Below are 16616 nucleotides of genomic sequence, written 5' to 3'. Positions count from 1 at the left end.
CGACGTTTCTACCTTCTCAGCATCTCTGGACCTCGGCCCACATGACCGCAGTCCTAGTTCACTCCGTCTACTTCTCCCTGGGCCTATTGCAAAAGCCTCCCCACTAGTGGCTTTTCCTGGCCTCCCCCTCTCAGCTGCCAAAGGGACCCCCAGATCTGACCAGGGCCCTCTCCTCAATAAGTGCAGGCTCCCAACGACCTTCAAACCCAACTCCTCCCTTCCAGTGTCATCCTCCACAGACCCCCCCCCCTCCTGGGGGTCCTGCTTTGTCCCCCCCCTTGCGTTTCTTTGCCCAAGATCCCACTCCAGCCCCTCGGCGCCCAGGAGCTCCTCCCGCCGTCCCCTTGGAGCAACTGAGCTGGGGCCACAGCAAGCACTGACGGATCTTTATTGCCTCAGTCCCTTCCATCCATCACCCAAGGCAAGTTGGGGGAAGAAAGCCCATTCCCAGGTGCCTTAGCGGCCACCAGCAAACAAGTGCCTTGCGGGGTACTCGGCCCCAAGGACTTAGCTTCTGGGGGAGCGCCACTGAGTAAGCTGCTCTGCTCCCAAGGGTCTCTCTCCGAGACCTCAATCTCACAGTGGCAGCGCAGGGTCTCTGGGCGTCCCGTTTCCTGCTGCAGGGCTGTGACCTGACATTGCCCTTCATGACACCCCAGAAGCTTCCTTTCCCATTCGCCTCCTTCCTCTCTTGACCCTCCCCCCCCACCTCTCCCATGGCTGGACTTCCTCCTGCAGACAAAAACTAAGTGCACACGCTGACCGTGGGATTAATCTCAACTACCCGAGTCAAAACCAGTGGACGTTTGTGGGGGGAGTCCCCTCCCCCAGGAAGGGGCCAAGAGAGCTGCCAACCATTTGGGGGGCCAGTAAGTCATCTTCGATGGGTCACCCCGGCCTTTCTGGGGCCTCCAATGCAAACACAAAGCCCCCAAAGTTGTGGCTTCCTGGAGCCTCTTTCCAATCCCATCTGGCCTGTCAGTTTTCCCGAGGACCCCCTGCTGCCGTAGCCTTTTGTGGTATTCAGAAAACGAATGGGAACCTGGCGGCAGCCCCAGCCCCCGGCCGGCTTCCTGGACCGCAATAATCCAGCGGCTGCCGGCTGGACCTTCACCCCTATTGGGCACAGCCCTTGGTTCCAGATCAATTATTTAAGGCCCAACATGAGCCACAAAATGACTTAGCACAAGAACTTTGTCTAATCTGCAGAGTTTACTGGGGCTTATCGCCTTTTGCCTTTCTATTTTTTTGGGGAACTATTTTTATTTCCTACATTTTCAAGTTGCCTTTGGAACAGATGCTCGCTTCTTCACATGGGGTTTCAGTCCCAGTGACTGGGTAGAAACCTGCCCTTGGGAATGGAGACGCATGGGCTGTTTCTCCCTAGATCTTCCACGGGGCAAGGAGGAGAGAGGCCCTGAGAAGATGGAGGCTCCTATAGAGGGCACCAGAGGGGAGGCTTTGGCCTCCTTGGGCTCCTACTCTGCCCGGCTTGCGTTCCCTCACCCCAGGAACTGCCCACCAGCCTTCCCTTTTTTGGAATCTCAATTTCCCAGGCTGCAGGCACAGGGAAGGGACCGTTGGCCCATCCTGGCCATCACATCCCCAACCTCGGCCTGACAAACCCTTGTTGGAAAAGCCCCGGGCGAGGGAGGGTGAGGGGCAGAGGGCGGCAGACTCACAAATAACCAGTCACATCCCAAACCCCCTCATGTCAAACTGCTTTATTACATCTTAAATAACAGTACATTTTAATATAGTATCTATCTTGCATCCAGCTTCCTTGCAGTACACTGACTTTAAAATTAAATACAAAAGGTGAAAAGGGACACAGGGTGTGGAGAGCTCTACCAGGGATCTCATGGAGAGAGAATGGGAGGGCGGGGGAGAAAGAGGTCTCTTTTTTTTTTCTCTTTGCCAAGTCCAGGCCTAACGCACGATTACAGCACATTTTTTTTTTTTTTTTTTTTTTTTGTACAGAATGTTGCAGAAAAAACAGAATGGAGAGAAGCCACTAGAGCTGCTAAGGAGGAGCACTTCTGGATACATGAGAAGGGAGGAGAGTTAAGAGAACAATCTACTGTCCAGACGCTGCTGCGGAATATTTTATTTGAAAAGAAAACCAGGAAAACCTGGTCGTTACAAAAAGGACCATTCGATACCAGGGACTCATTCTACAAGAGGGCCGGGCTGTGAAGGACTAACAGAGAGGACGGTCCTCGGGAACCTCCGCCAGCGACCGTCCGGTGGGGGCGGGGCGGGAGGGAGCCATCGGCTACTGGGGAGGGCGCATAGAGCCGGGGCGGGTCTGAGGAGGATCCCGCGGGGGCTCATGCGCCCGGTAGCCACAAGAAGTAAGTAAGTAGAGCGGCAATGGTTACAACTTTAAACAGGTTATTTCTGAAAAGAAAAAAAACACCTAAGGACTTAGTCCGATATGCATTTTTTTGTTTTGTTTTTTGTTTTTAGCATTTCTACAGCATGCGATTCTAAGAGTAAACCCACCCAATATGGCAAACAATCAAAAATTTGTTTTAACTTAGAAAGTTCAAGATCATTATTTTCAAAACATTGATTTGTACATCATTTCATACACAAAGAATCGACCGACTATCCAAGCACAGGACAGGCATCTCTCTTGAAAATCGAGGTTCCTGATAGTTGGGGGTCCTGGGTAGTGTTAGGGTAATATGAACTGCCCTCCAACTGCACAAAGAAACCCAAAGTAGATGAAAACTTAACTGGTGGGGAGAGAGGAGCAGAAGGGAAAAGAAACAGGAGGACAGATTGGAGTTAACTACTCACAAAGAGGGAAAGGTTCTTGAAACAAGCATTCAATACCATTAACAGCATGTGTGTGCTTGGTTACCTTACTTCTTAACATTATTCTCTATATGCCATATTTTTTTGTGCAGCAACAATTATCTGAGACACCAGACAAAAAAATAATAAAAAAATCAGGGACTAAATTTACATCATTAACAATCCCAGAAAGGCTGGGCAGGACCCTCTTGTTTTGCTTCATTATTGACCAGAAAGTAATCCATTTAAAAAAGGAAATAAGAATGTTTTCAAAACCCTGCTACAAACATGACTTTGAATTTTGGAACTGTTATGAGATAAAGTTCTCAACTTGTTGTGTGTTCACAAAACAGGATCACTGGTCTAAAATTTAAATCAAAGACAGTGAAAATCAGCTGTGGGCCTGTGTCACAATTACTCAGGCATAACTTCTGGTGAACATTTTTATTCTAGTATTTCCTTTTTATATTCATTCAAGACAGGAAAAAAAAAAAAAAAAAAGGAAAAAAAAAAAAAGAGGAAAACAATGACCATGGTCCCAAAGGAATGCACAATTTGTTTGTTTACAACCACAGAGATTCTTCTTGTAGAGGGAGTTGTGCTCTTTGTTTCAGCAATAGGGGAGGGGGAAAGATCTTGCCCTTTTGAAGTTCTGAGAGGGAGGTGTGAGGGTGTCCGAGTTAGTACGCTTGGGTTGGATATGCTGTCACGGTAACTCTTCCAAGGTTGGAATGGTCTTCCAGTCATGGCGGAGTCCATCTATTATCTTAAAAAAGATTTGGAAGAAGCATTAAAGTCAGGAGACTCGTCCCACAGTCAGCAACTTTACTACAAGGTGAAATGGCAAAATCTTTGGGAGGCAAAAAGAACATCTAGACACATCTGTCTCTCCCTTTCTATATTTTTGGCCTATTGATAAGTTATTCTCAAGCAATCTAAGTATTACATAATCAAAACACTAGTTATAATTAAAAAATGATCAAACCAACAAAAAACTAGGAAAAATTTAATTTGTGTCCTGAGGCTTTTGTCACCTCAGGGAGGAATGCTGACGGACATCAGTGAAGCCATAATACCTAAAAGTGTTAGTTCCATATCTTGAGGAAACTATCCCAGGATCCCGTCGCCACCGCCATGCCATCATCGGTCACCCCCAGGCAGCTGACACGATTATCATGCCCAGCCAAAACACCTACAAAGTAAACAGAGTTTCAGTAATAGGAATCCCTTCATTAGCTCACCCTCATGTGCTGGTACAGGCTCACCAGCTTACACTCATTTGATATTCCATAATCATCTCAGTGAAATACCATCCTTAGAAAACAGACAGAAATAAAACCCAAAGGCAGACAGTTTACGAAGCAGGGATGTCTTCATTTATTAGCTCCATTTAGCTGAAATTAAAAGGTCACTTCTACCTGGTAAATTATACTCCTCTCACACATCATAGGACTGTGTACTTTACAATTACCAATCTTGAAAGTGTCTCAACTATTTCCTGTATCCACTACCACAGACTTGTCTTAGAAGAAAAAGGGACTTTGGAAAGCAAAATACTTTCACTAGGAAGATAAGGCAGAAATTCAATGGAAGGATCTTAAATGACACTCTAGTTCAAGAGGCTTCAGGAATAATTGTCTCCTCCATTTACAAAAACACCTGCAGTGAGTGGGAGGAAGAATTTTAGAATAACAAAAAATTGCCTTCAAAGTCACTGACATCATAATGATGGCTGGACTCAGTAAATTGCTACAGATATGATGCTAAAAGGAAATCATCAAAGTGAAAAAAAAAAAAAGGATTTTAAAAAGACAATAAAAACCTTTGATAATCAAGTCTCAGGAAGTTATATAAACAAATTCAGGTGCAAATATCCTTTATCTGATTATATCTAAGTAGTACCATGTGTAAAAAGTAGAGCCAAGAATCCATTTCTTTGTATTTGAACAATATCTATTGAGATCAATAAATTCCAGTTTAGTTCAGTTCAATCTGGAGACAACAGGCTGCCGAGTAGGGGAAAAACAAGATCAAACAAGGCAGACCCCTCTTTCCCTGAGATGAGTCACTGGCAGAGGCTGCAGAAAGGGGTAATTGTTCAGCACAGTCTCAGAGAGAGGCTCAGTCTCTATCTGTCTGCTATGAAGCTCGTGGGGACTGGAGATGGGTGACTTTTTAAACACTCCTGGGAAAATGGGCCTAAGGATTCCCTGTCCAATCCAGCTCACGTTTTGGATATAAAATGTTCTGGTAATGTAAAGGATTATGAAATAGGATACTTTACATCGAGAACTCAATTTCACATCATCATGGTGTGGAGATTCAATGAAAAGATGGGATTAAACAGAGGCTGAGATAGGAGAAAGGAGGTCTGCCCTCTCTGATTTCTAGAAACATGTGCTGGGTAGTTGTCTGTCAGTCACCACTCTTAGACACAAGCAAAGAGAATAGAAGATTCCCACACCATGAAAATAGACTAAAGAAACTCATTATTAAGACAGCTGCATACAACAAGGTTATGGCACACCGGAGCAGATAACTGCATGCTGCTGTTAACCAGGTGATACTTTTAGACCACCATGACACAGAGCCTTGGGATACAGAATGCACACCTACACTCGCCCCACATGGGGCCTGTTCCCAGGGCACCTGGGAAGCCTACCTGCTCTGTCTGCCTTGAGTGCATCCCAGACGTTGCAGTTGAAGTCATCATACCCAGCCAGCAGGAGGCGGCCGCTCTTGGAGAAGGACACAGAGGTGATCCCACAGATGATGTTGTCATGGGAATACACCATCAGCTCCTGGTCGGCTCGGAGGTCGAAGAGCCGGCAGGTAGCATCATCTGAACCTGTGGCAAACGCATTGCCATTTGGAAAGAACTAGAGAGGCAAATTAAAATCTGATTAGGTAGTGGACCCATCCAGAAGCATCTATCAAAGAACTATCCTGAGATGATGTAAATAAGTGCCTGAAGAGGAAGCCAATTGTGCTTCATGCCAGGATTGTGCGCCAAGACACCCAGTGACTGTAGGATGGAAATATTCTTCTGTAGAACTAAGACTTTTAGGAATCAGTCCGACACCCCCCAACTAACTTCTCCTACGTAAAAAACCAGTGGGCAGGGGCTCAGCAGAGCTGCCAGCATCCTGCTGTGAAATAGGTTGATTGACTGAAGAAGTTCCCTTTATTTAAATGGGATGCTCTTCACTCATAAAACAGCATAAAATGGAACACATTGGAATAAACTACTTTTCTCCCTGTGAAGCAAGCAAGAAGAGAGAGCTCTTACTATAAAGAATCTTTATGAAAAGCGAATACTATATACTTTACAACAAGTTACAAAGGTAACTTGCTGACTCCGATTCCTTGGTGAAAAAAAAAGTTTACAACAAATGGCTATTTCCTCATTAAAATATTAAGTTCCATATACTTATTCCATATATTTATGGCTAAGAGATATAATAAAATTTCTTTAACATAGCCATCATTAAATTAGATGGTTTTGGAAATGCCAGGTAAAATACCATTCTGAAAATTATTAGGGAAATCATCTAAAATGGGAGCTGTTTCTTATGACTAAAAATTGATTTCTGAATCTAGTTTATTTCTCTCTGTAACTCTCTAGGTAGCAACAGCTGATGAGTTTCAAATTAAATTGCCTATTTTACTGCATCTTAAAGAAAATGTGGTTAAAAGCTTTAGTGAAAACTGGAACACACTAATAACAAATATAGAAAATGTGGCCGCTGACAAAAGGCAAAACTAAAAAGAAGATGGAAACGTCCATGTTATTATAACTGATGAATGTTTTCAAGCTGGATTTCTTATTCTCGAACCTTAAACAAAAATCTTTACATTCTCTACATGTATCTAACCCGTGTGTACATCATGTCAGAAAATCTAGCCTCTTACTGTAAAAAACAGATGACTTAATCCAGCAAACATTTCAAAGGTCAATCAATGACATTCCCTAAGACATTCAAGAACTAATCCTTATTGCTAACAGAGCTGGGTATGGATGATCTCATGAACACAAATTGCATTTCCCCAAATCTAAGTGCGTACGTACACAAATGGCGTTGATGTCAGACTCGTGGCCGGTGAAAGTTTGCCGACACATTCCTTCTCGAACGTCCCACAGTTTAGCTGAAGCATCACAAGCCCCAGAAACAAATAATCTGGTGTCAGGGGCAAGAGAAAGACTCATGACGTCCCCAGTGTGCCCAGTGAAGGTGGTTGTCTGTTGGCCAGTCTCTATGTCCCACAAAGCACTGTGAAAGGAAGAGAGAATAGGGCAACTGTTAGTCCCCCCTCCCCCCCCAGAAGGAAGGGAAATATGAAGTCACTTAGTACAGCTTTACCAGATATTATTTAAAAAAAAATTTTTTTTAATTACAGCTTTTTATTTACAAAACATATGCATGGGTAATTTCTCAACAGTAATCCTTGCAAAACCTTCTGTTCCAACTTTTCCCCTCTTTCCTCCCACCCCCCTCCCCAAGTTGACAGGTAGTCTAATACATGTTAAATATGTTACAATATATGTTAAATCCAATATATGCATAGATAGCTCTACAGTTATCTTGCTGCAAAAGAAAAATCGGAACAAGGAAAAAAATTGAGAAAGAAAAAATGCAAGCTAACAATAGAGAGAGTGAGAATGCTATGTTGTGACAGATATTACTTAAAGCAGACATGTTTTATGAGAGAAAAAAGGGGAACACACTCTGTTGGGCAGTAACAGATCCACAAACACAGACTGTCAGGAGACCCCACATGGTCCTCCTGCCTTTGCTTAAGGGCCTGGAGAAGCTGACCTTTGCACTTCTAATGATGGGGTTGAATTTCTCATCTCCACTGCTCCCTGTCAGTGGGAATAGGAGGGTCCTTATCCAAATGTTATCCAATCCCCTCCTACTCTACGTGCCCCATTTGATTTTCTGGGATGAGATCCTGAGGGTTTGCCCTTTGCTTCTCCAGTTCATTTTAGAGATGAGGAAACGGGGGCCCACAGAGTAAAGGACCATTGGCTGGAGGCTGGCTTTGAGCTCAGAAAGCGAGCCCAGCACTCCGGGCACGATGGCGCCCCTTAGCTGCCCCCTTCCATTACGGGAGAAGCTCTCACATGCCTTTTCCTCTCCAGGGCAAATGTGCCCAGTTCCTTCCTCCTGACATGGGCCTTCTGAGATGGCAGTGCCCAGGGCAGACTCTGTTTCTGCCCTGACCAAGCTCTGGCTCTGGATGTAGCCCAAGCGAGTTGGCTGAGGGGGTCTACAGAACGCCCATATCCTTTTTCAAACAAACCGCTGCTAATCACCTCTCCCTTCTCTCACTCACATAGGTGATTTTTTGGACTCAACTGTAAGACTCGAGATGAAATTCAATAGGAAAAAATATGATCAGATTTAGCCCAAAGTTGTGCTCCATCAGGATTGTGAGATCCTGGATCTGTCATCCAGTGAGTTACCTCACTTATGGCAAGGATATCACATACAACTTCCTTCATGTTGTTGATAAAAGTACTCAGGAGCTACTCTGGGACTCTCAACAAGCAGAATGGATTGCCTTGAGAAATAGTGGAGGGATAACTGGTGGTTTCTGAGTAGCTGGATAGTCACTGTCACCACAGGAGCAGATTCCTTTTGGGATATGGGTCGGACCAAATGGCCACTGAGGCCCCTTCCGGCTCTGCCATTTGATGACTCTAAGTGTCTCAATGGTGAGTGAGCAGTCACTGTTCCAATTCTTATAGCACCCACAACCATGGAACATTTCAGCCAGCTAATTTAATTTCAAAGGCAGAGAGGTGGTCTTTCTAGAGCCTTATTTACATTGGGTCATTCTCCTTGAGATAGTAAGGAGAAGCACACAAATGGAGCAGTTCTGTCATTTTTCTGCAGTCAAAAAATCTCAAGTCTGACCAGAGGCCTGATCCCATTCTGTGAGGTTTCTTGCTTCTCTAACATAACTGAAAAGAGCAAAGTTCCAGAGCCCCCTAAGTTTGACTTGCCAGCTTGGCTGCTTTGGGGTATGCCTGACCCATTTTTACAGTAATGGTTCCCCCTTTTACAACTGTACGTTTTTTGTAGATGATACTTTGGGTGTTGTAGTGATGAGAAAGAGACTTGGGATCAGAAAGACAAGTTCAAATCCTGTTTCAGATACTTACTAGCCATGTGATCTTAGGTCAATCATTTAGTCTCATTTTCTTCATCTCTAAAATGGGGCAAAGTAATAGCACCTACCTCATAGGGTTGCTATGAGAATCAAACAAGTTAACTACAACTATTACAATGATGAGGATTATTCCATGCCTTTAAAAACCCTAAATGGTTAATTATTTTCTGTACATACACAATGTACAGAGGCCACATACACAATGGGTCTTTTCAGAAAATTGTCTTTCTTCCTCAAAACTGTTCTCTTTATGTTTTCAGCTCTCTTGTAAGTTTGCTTCCTGTCTGAATTCATGGGACCCTCTCTCCCTTTCTTTTGACCATTTGAAATCTATTCTTCCCAAATGTAGAATCCATGCTAGACTATATGTCCACTGGTCACCTCCTGCCTTTCCCTCCACCCCCACACCTTGGTTTCCAACCCACCAACCAGGTTCTTCCTGATGCTGAGAATCAGATCCAGAAGAGGAGTTGGCCTAAGTAGTTCATCTACCTTTTGAAAGCTGAAATCATCACTAAATCAGAAAGTTATCAGCTGCTCTGCTTTTGGTAGAGACAGAATTTCAGCAGATGTCTGGAAACTGAAACCCCCATGTAGTCCACCCCTTACCCCTGTGCTGGGCTGGTGACCGTACCTCAGACTTCTCATCTGTGTCCCCTTTGTCCTAGAGGTTTCTAGTCACCCCTACTCATCTTCATCCACATTCTCTTGACCAGGCTTGAGCCTTAAGATTTTCTCCCATAACACAGTTTTTTGATGTACAATGCTACTCATTACCCTTAAGCTCCCTTACTTATTGTTTATTTTTTTTTCTTGCCTTAAGACCTACAGTTAACATTGCCTGTCACCTAAAATTGATATGTATGTGTACAAACATCAGAAGGTCATACATTTACTGGAGGAGTCTTTCTTGGATTTGATCTCCTGTGAACTTTGCCTGCTGCTTTCCTTCTTCCCACGTGGCAGATCTATGTAGGCAGTTTTCTTCCTCTCCGATCATTTCTGGATTAAATCCCTTCTGATCGGATTTGCAAGGTACCAGGCAGATATAGCTTCACCAGCCTTGCATAGAGAACCTGTCATCCCCATACTTTATGATGTAATCCAAAAATCCAAATCCAATTCTCAGAAACCCGAGAACATCTTTTTAGCCAGATGTTCATTTTCCAAATCAGCTTCTCTCTATAACACTCCTTGCCTCCAATAGGTGGCAGAAATGAAAAGACTACCCAAGCTTTTACAGTTTCTAACTTCTTGCTCAAGCCCTAATAACCCCTGGTGACACTTTCTAGGTTGCTCCTTGCACCAATACCATCTGCTTATATCAAATGCCAGAAATGAAAATAGTCTAGTTTTGACTAGAATACCCTCCCAAGAAGCCTATATCTTTGTCTTTTTTTGGGTTAACAAATGGCTGCCTCAATATCCCCCAGGTTATCTCTGATCACTATCCTATTCTTCTCCTCTGACCCTCAGTGGGTGACCTCTTACCCTAATGGACTCAATGGATCTGCACCATCAGTACTTGGAGGACCAACCAAGTATTTGGCTGCCTCACTTTCAGAGATCCCCTTTCCTATAGAATATTCTTCCATACTTGCCTTCCATTGTGGGTCAACTTTTTATTTTATATCTATCTCCCTGCCCCTCTTCTAGTTTAAGTGTCAAATCATTCTACTGTCTTTGATAATTTCAAGCATGGAGAGACAGCATCTCTCCTAAGGAGACTTCCCTGCATACTTTGAAACAGGAGGAAACAATCACTTGGCTGTGGCAGAAAGACAAATATCACACGTTTGATGCAAGCCATGGAAGTGTTCACTTACTGTTCATAATGAGACAGAGATCACCCTGGAAATCTTTCAAACTGCTTGTGCTTTTATGACCATCTCCTAACATAATACCTTCACACCCTTTCAACACCAGCTTATGACTTAGTCGCTGTCTAATGTTCTCTGGGAATGCTCAGAGCATCTGGGCTGCAGGAGCTAGGTGGCCACAATACAGAGTACTGGGTATGAAATCAGAAAGACCTGTTTCAAATCCAGCTCAGGCACTCAATAACCATATGGCCTTGGGACAAGTCACAAATGGAGACCAAAACTGCACCCATTTTTCAGGTCGTTATAACAAACAAATGATCCATCTGTAGACTTTTTCCTTTTTTGTCAAAGGGGGAGAGGATAATGAATAAAGAATCCTTTCTGTAACAGATTATAGGTGTCTGAGAAGTACAGACGTGCATTAAGAAGTAACAGCTGTCAATATGGGGCTTTGGAGTCACATAAAGTATTAGTTGTTTCATGAGTCTGGTCATAGACACTTATCCCTCTCTTCATCCTGATTTTCCTACTTATCACCTAATTCTACATAATTCAAAAATCCTTATCAACTTCTGACCAAAGACCAGAAAGACATACACCACTGAATGACTACCACCTGGATGGAAATGGCTCAGACTGGCACTTTCCTTTAAGAAAAAGTATACGATCCTTGAGAAACAACCTATGGGTTGCCAGGTCCCATAAAGCCAGGCACAGGAGAGAAGTAGATTGCACACTCTAGGCCGATGTCACTTTTGTCACTTTCTCAGTCCCTTTCATTTATCTCACGAGCAAATCAGCCCAAATTTAATCCCATCCACAGGGTCTGTGACTATATCCACTACACAGGCAGGTGCTTTCTTAGATTTCTTTATAGGGAAGCTATGGGACTGTAAGAAGGAAACAACCTATTTCTGGGATTCAGAAGCCATTTTATATAGAAGCATATTTTAATATCATTTTCTATAAAACAGGTTTTCTTAGACTGAGTTCTTTTGCTCTCTTCCCCCAAAGGATTTCCTGATGCTTTCTGTTTCTGACTCAACTTACTTCTGGAGATACCTTCGCCACCTGGCCCTGAACTGAACTTTCACCCTTGTAACAACAAAACTCAACACCAGGAAGCTGGCAAGGAGCCCAACATTATGCTCCTGTGAGCATGATGCCGCATCCCCCCCTTTCCTCTGACTAAGATTCCTAAGGCATGCATGATAGTCTGTTCTCTGAAAGCACGACTGGTCATTGCTCTTGTGTCTTTTAAGAGAAAACAAAGGTAATTTAAAGCATTTTTAAAAAGACTCTAGCAAAAATTAGTTTTCACAAAATCTCATATTAAAATAATTTCAATGAAGTTATTTTCCAAGTTGTACTTTAGCACAGAAAAATAGGTAAATTCAAAAGGTCAATTCATTTTAAGGGCGAAACATTTTCTGTTATCATAATTTTGCTATTCTAATTGTGTTATCTGATGGCTTTAATATGTTAGTAAGGCAAAATGATTATGCCATTCTAGAAATTTAGTGAAATCTGAGCGCCAGCCTCATCTCAAGCTGTGGCCCTTTGTCGCTCCAGTTCTGAGTGCACACTGACAACAGGAACAAGATTAAGCAAATTGGTTTCTTGAATTGATTTTCTCCCTCAGCTCTTAGTTACCATAAAGGGCTGGGCCCATACCCTACAGGAGTTGGTCTCTCCTGCCAGCCTTTAAAAGACTCCACTCATTTATTGCAGTGACTCGTGTAAAAATAAAAGAGATTTTGCCTTGACTAATAGGTCATATGTTCCAGATTTTATTACTATTACATATGTCAAACTGCAGATTTGAAAATCAGAGAAAAGCGAAAGCAGAAAAGCTGATTTTGTTTGTACTGTTCAGTGCGGAACGCTTTCATGCTCATTTTCATTTATATCTTTGTGGCCTTGTCTAGAATGCCTGGAGCCCCAGGTGGCACACCAAAGAGACAGATGAGCAGTGCCCCGTCAGGACCCGTCACTCACCAAGTGGTGTCTCCAGAGCTGGTGACAATTTGATTATCATCCAGGAAGCGGCAGCATGACAAGTAACCTGGAAAAGAGCACAAAGGCTGAAAGTCAGACCAGAACCCACACTTCTGGGAATGGGCTGGTGTTCCAAATGTTTAAGACTGAGAGCAAACCCAAGGTTTCCGTGTGCAAAACTTTTCTATGCAATTGTTCCGTTATGTAGTTCAAAATCTTAGTTATTAATGTACTACTCTAGCCAGATTTCTTTCTTTTCTTCCAAGGCAAAGTTAAAAAACAAACCAACCCACAACACATTTATTTCTGGAACAGAAGCTAGATTTGATCTAGGCAAGTGGTAATCTGCAGAGTTAAGGTAAAATGGATTAAGATTACCCATGATCTGCTAAATACCAAAATAAAATAAAACTGAAAAAAGATATACATTATGTACATGACATTTTTGAATGTGACATGATCCGTAATACCTTTTGGTATTAATTGCACAAAAAGGATTTAGTGCATTCACAAGCACACAATGAGATTTCCTACCCAAAGAAATGGGTGCCTATTCTGGAGCCCCCTAAACTCTGTATCCCATCTCCCCAGTGTTGTGGATGTCTCCATTGCATCCTCCAATCACTCCGCCTTCTTCTGGAGCATTTCTCCTCTCTAATGTACAATGGTTCTCAGCAGCTGCTCCGCTGTCAGAGCTGCCCAATATGATCTCTTTGCCCCAGCCTTCCCTCTAACACTTCCTCCACACTACTTCCTAAAGCTCATCTTGGACCAGGCCAGCCCTTGGCTTTATTAGCTCAAGTTGAACTTTTAGGATCAAACAAACTCTTCCACTGACTTTGCCTACCATACCAACCTGGTTTCAACACCCAGGTTTATTACACATTAATCCCCTTCATGCCCTGTTCTTGCTGTTCCTAAACATACATTTCTTTCTACCTGAAGTGTACATCATCCTGATCCTGGCCTCTTACATTTCTTTTCCTTCTTCCTTCACAATTCAGATGAAGTCCCATTTTCTAGGCAGATGGTGGGTCTGCTCTGATCCCCTCCACCCCTGCCAAATATTACCACCAACCATCATTCTGCATGCTCTCTCAGTGTGTGTTTATTTCTTTAAGCTCCTCAAGGGCAAGGATTTTTCTATCTCCAGAGCCTTACACTCTGTAAGCTCTTACTAAATGTATGCTGACTGTCAGAACCGCCATCTACATTGCTGTGACACTACTCAGGGAAAATGATTTTGAAGGAAGGAAAAATGCTAAATTCTCATTTGAATGAATACATGTTTCCAATGAGCAATAATTTCTTCTGAAAATGTCTTCTTCAGATTTCTTCTATATCCCTAACCAGAAACTTTATACTGTTCACTTCAGGACAATGCTCTTTTCAAAATTCTACAGATTCTTCAGCTCTTCACCCAGTTACCACTCTTGTCAGGTTTATTATGAAACAAGGCAAAAGGAAAATTTCAAACTGCTGAATTTAAATGGGACATCTTAGTTGTAGGTCATAGTACATAATACACATGACTCATGTTTGACCTGAGGGTCTCTTCTTAATTTTACTGACTTATTCTGGAAGTTGATTAGAAGGTCTGAACTAACAGCAGCTTTGGGGATTAAGTCATTGTGAAATTGTAGTGGGAAGACTAACCCCAATGGGAATTTCCTTAGAAAAAGGAAGACAAGAGTAGGAAAAATGTTTAGCTTAGTGGTCACCCCAGGGATGAATTTGAAGATGGGACTTTATTGAACATCTTCCTGAGGCAAGACTCCTCCATGTAAACTGAAGGCCTACAGATATCCCTTATGAAAAGCCAGGTCAAAAAAAAAAAAAACAGAAAAAAAAAAGGCACCAAATCTTGTGAATCTCATTGAAGCTAGGTGAGGAGGCAAGAAGGCCCAAAGAGAGAAGAAATTTGTGTTAAAATATCCTAGTGGGGGAAAAGGAAGCCAACCTGTACCAAGGATAAAGAGGCAGGAGCCCACAGGATGGAAGCAAACTGTAAGCAGTGCTCATGCTCCGCCGGGTCACAGGAGGGCACCGACCTGGGGAAGGCTCTGCCCACGGCAGATGGCAGCTGTCCAGGGATCGGGACAGCAGGCTCTCTCTAGCTCACCCTGGAAGCAACATCAGAGCAGTTTACATCAAGAAGCTGCCTCCTCAGTAATAAGCTGATGAAGGGAAGCAGTGGCTTTAAGAAGGTGAACTAGGGTTGGGTTTGGGGTCAATGGGGGTTTAAATCCTTATTCTGAAACTGTCTTTTATCATCTTTGAACTCAGGTCTTTCTGATTCCCATGCTCCCCACTGATGCTGCAGCCCTGTGTGGCTGACTTTCTGGCCATCACCCTGGGTCATCTTCAAACCCAAGTTCCACAATGAAAGCTCAATCTGAGCTAAGGGTCCAGGGAGGGGCTGCCCATGGCCAGGACTCCCTCCTGCACTCGCTACCCAGCCCTCTGGCATGTGCTTGAGAAGAGGAAAACAGTCTGAAATGGCAGCTACATCAAATTACCATTGCAGGGCCACAGATGCTGGAAAACAGTTCTTATTTGAGGACTGAAATTGAGCTACAAGAAGACATTTAACTCACAGGAAAACAGGAATTTTCTAGGGAAGGCCTCATAACAATTTGAAAATAAATTTTAAAAATGTCCTTAAGGCGATAGGTACTAATTTAATTTGGTTCTTAATTTACCTTAATTTTATTTTCCTTTCCTAAGGCCTTTATATTAACATGAGGGTTGCATGGTCTATGTGGAATTTCAGCCAAACAGACCTGACTTAATTTTTTTTCTTTTCAACAAATTCCTACAGAAATTCTGAATAAAATTCTGAACTAATTTCACTGTTTCGGTGTCAACATATAGATAGGGATTGTACTGCAAACATTAAACACAATTAAATAATTATGATTATCAACAATAGTATTAAATAAATGTTGAACCCCACCAGTTTGCAGATATAAAAGTGCACACAAATCTTGACTATAGGAGTAGAAAACAATGCTGTTTAATCTACTGTTTCTCATTGCCCTCCAGGCAGACTTCAGAATGGTCTCAATCAAGATGAGAAAAAGTGAAAGGGCAGGAAGGAAAACCAGGAGCCAGTGTTGCAGTTCGGGAGGAGAATGGAAGGATGTCCTGGGGCCAGCACTCGCTTCCCCTTTCTCTTGTACCTTAACAAACCATCAGGAAGCCAATGATAAAAGCAGTGCCCAGAGTGAAGCATGCTGAGGACGGGTAGCAGTGGGAAGAGAGGAGGCCCCAGGCTGGGACCAAAGCAGAGAGCCCTTACCTGTGTGTCCAGCCAGCTCACGACTCACACGCACGTTTCCCTCACGAGTTTTCAGATTGTAAATGGAGCAGATGTTGTCAAGCCCACCACAGGCTACGTAGTTGCCAGAAGGTGCATACGCACAGGTCATGACCCAAGATGAGCGCAGAGGAATGGCATGGACCTGAGAATGACAGGGACAGACCTTAAGTCTCCTCTTCAGCTTTGACTTTACAGGAAGAGGCAGCCAAAAAGAAATATCTAAGGGGCACATCATCAAAGGATTATCTACACACCAGCCAATTTAAGCACTATCTGATTGACCCTTCCTTCAGTGCAGTCTGTACATTAGAGAAGCCAATGTAGATGTAGAGGCCTACAAAAAATCAAGCTAAAGCTCAACACGGGATGTCTGACTGCAGCTCTGGACTCAAGAGCACAATCTGGCTCATGATACTCAGTGCATCACCTGAACAATCTCTCTCAAGAACAGCGCTGGCATAATGAGTAATTTCATGGTGACGGGGGAACCCTGA

At 43.2% G+C, this 16616-nt stretch overlaps 1 protein-coding gene across 1 annotated transcript in view; it reads right to left on the bottom strand.

Annotated features, from left to right (window-relative positions):
* Positions 1-1709: 1709 nt before the first annotated feature.
* Positions 1710-16616, bottom strand: part of GNB1 (G protein subunit beta 1) — a 104187-nt gene continuing 89280 nt past the window's right edge. The window contains exons 7-12 of the mRNA XM_031963013.1: positions 16102-16264; positions 12801-12867; positions 6872-7073; positions 5465-5681; positions 3879-3994; positions 1710-3568 (exon numbers count right to left, since the gene is read on the bottom strand). Coding sequence (XP_031818873.1) covers positions 3888-3994; positions 5465-5681; positions 6872-7073; positions 12801-12867; positions 16102-16264 — 756 coding nt within the window. The 3' untranslated portion in view covers positions 1710-3568; positions 3879-3887. The remainder of the gene's footprint in view (positions 3569-3878; positions 3995-5464; positions 5682-6871; positions 7074-12800; positions 12868-16101; positions 16265-16616) is intronic.

This window comes from Sarcophilus harrisii, chromosome 3 (assembly GCF_902635505.1).
Source record: "Sarcophilus harrisii chromosome 3, mSarHar1.11, whole genome shotgun sequence".
Lineage (NCBI taxonomy): Eukaryota > Metazoa > Chordata > Mammalia > Dasyuromorphia > Dasyuridae > Sarcophilus > Sarcophilus harrisii.
The sequence above is the reverse complement of the archived record's forward strand: the minus strand, read 5'-3'. Positions and strand labels throughout refer to the sequence as shown.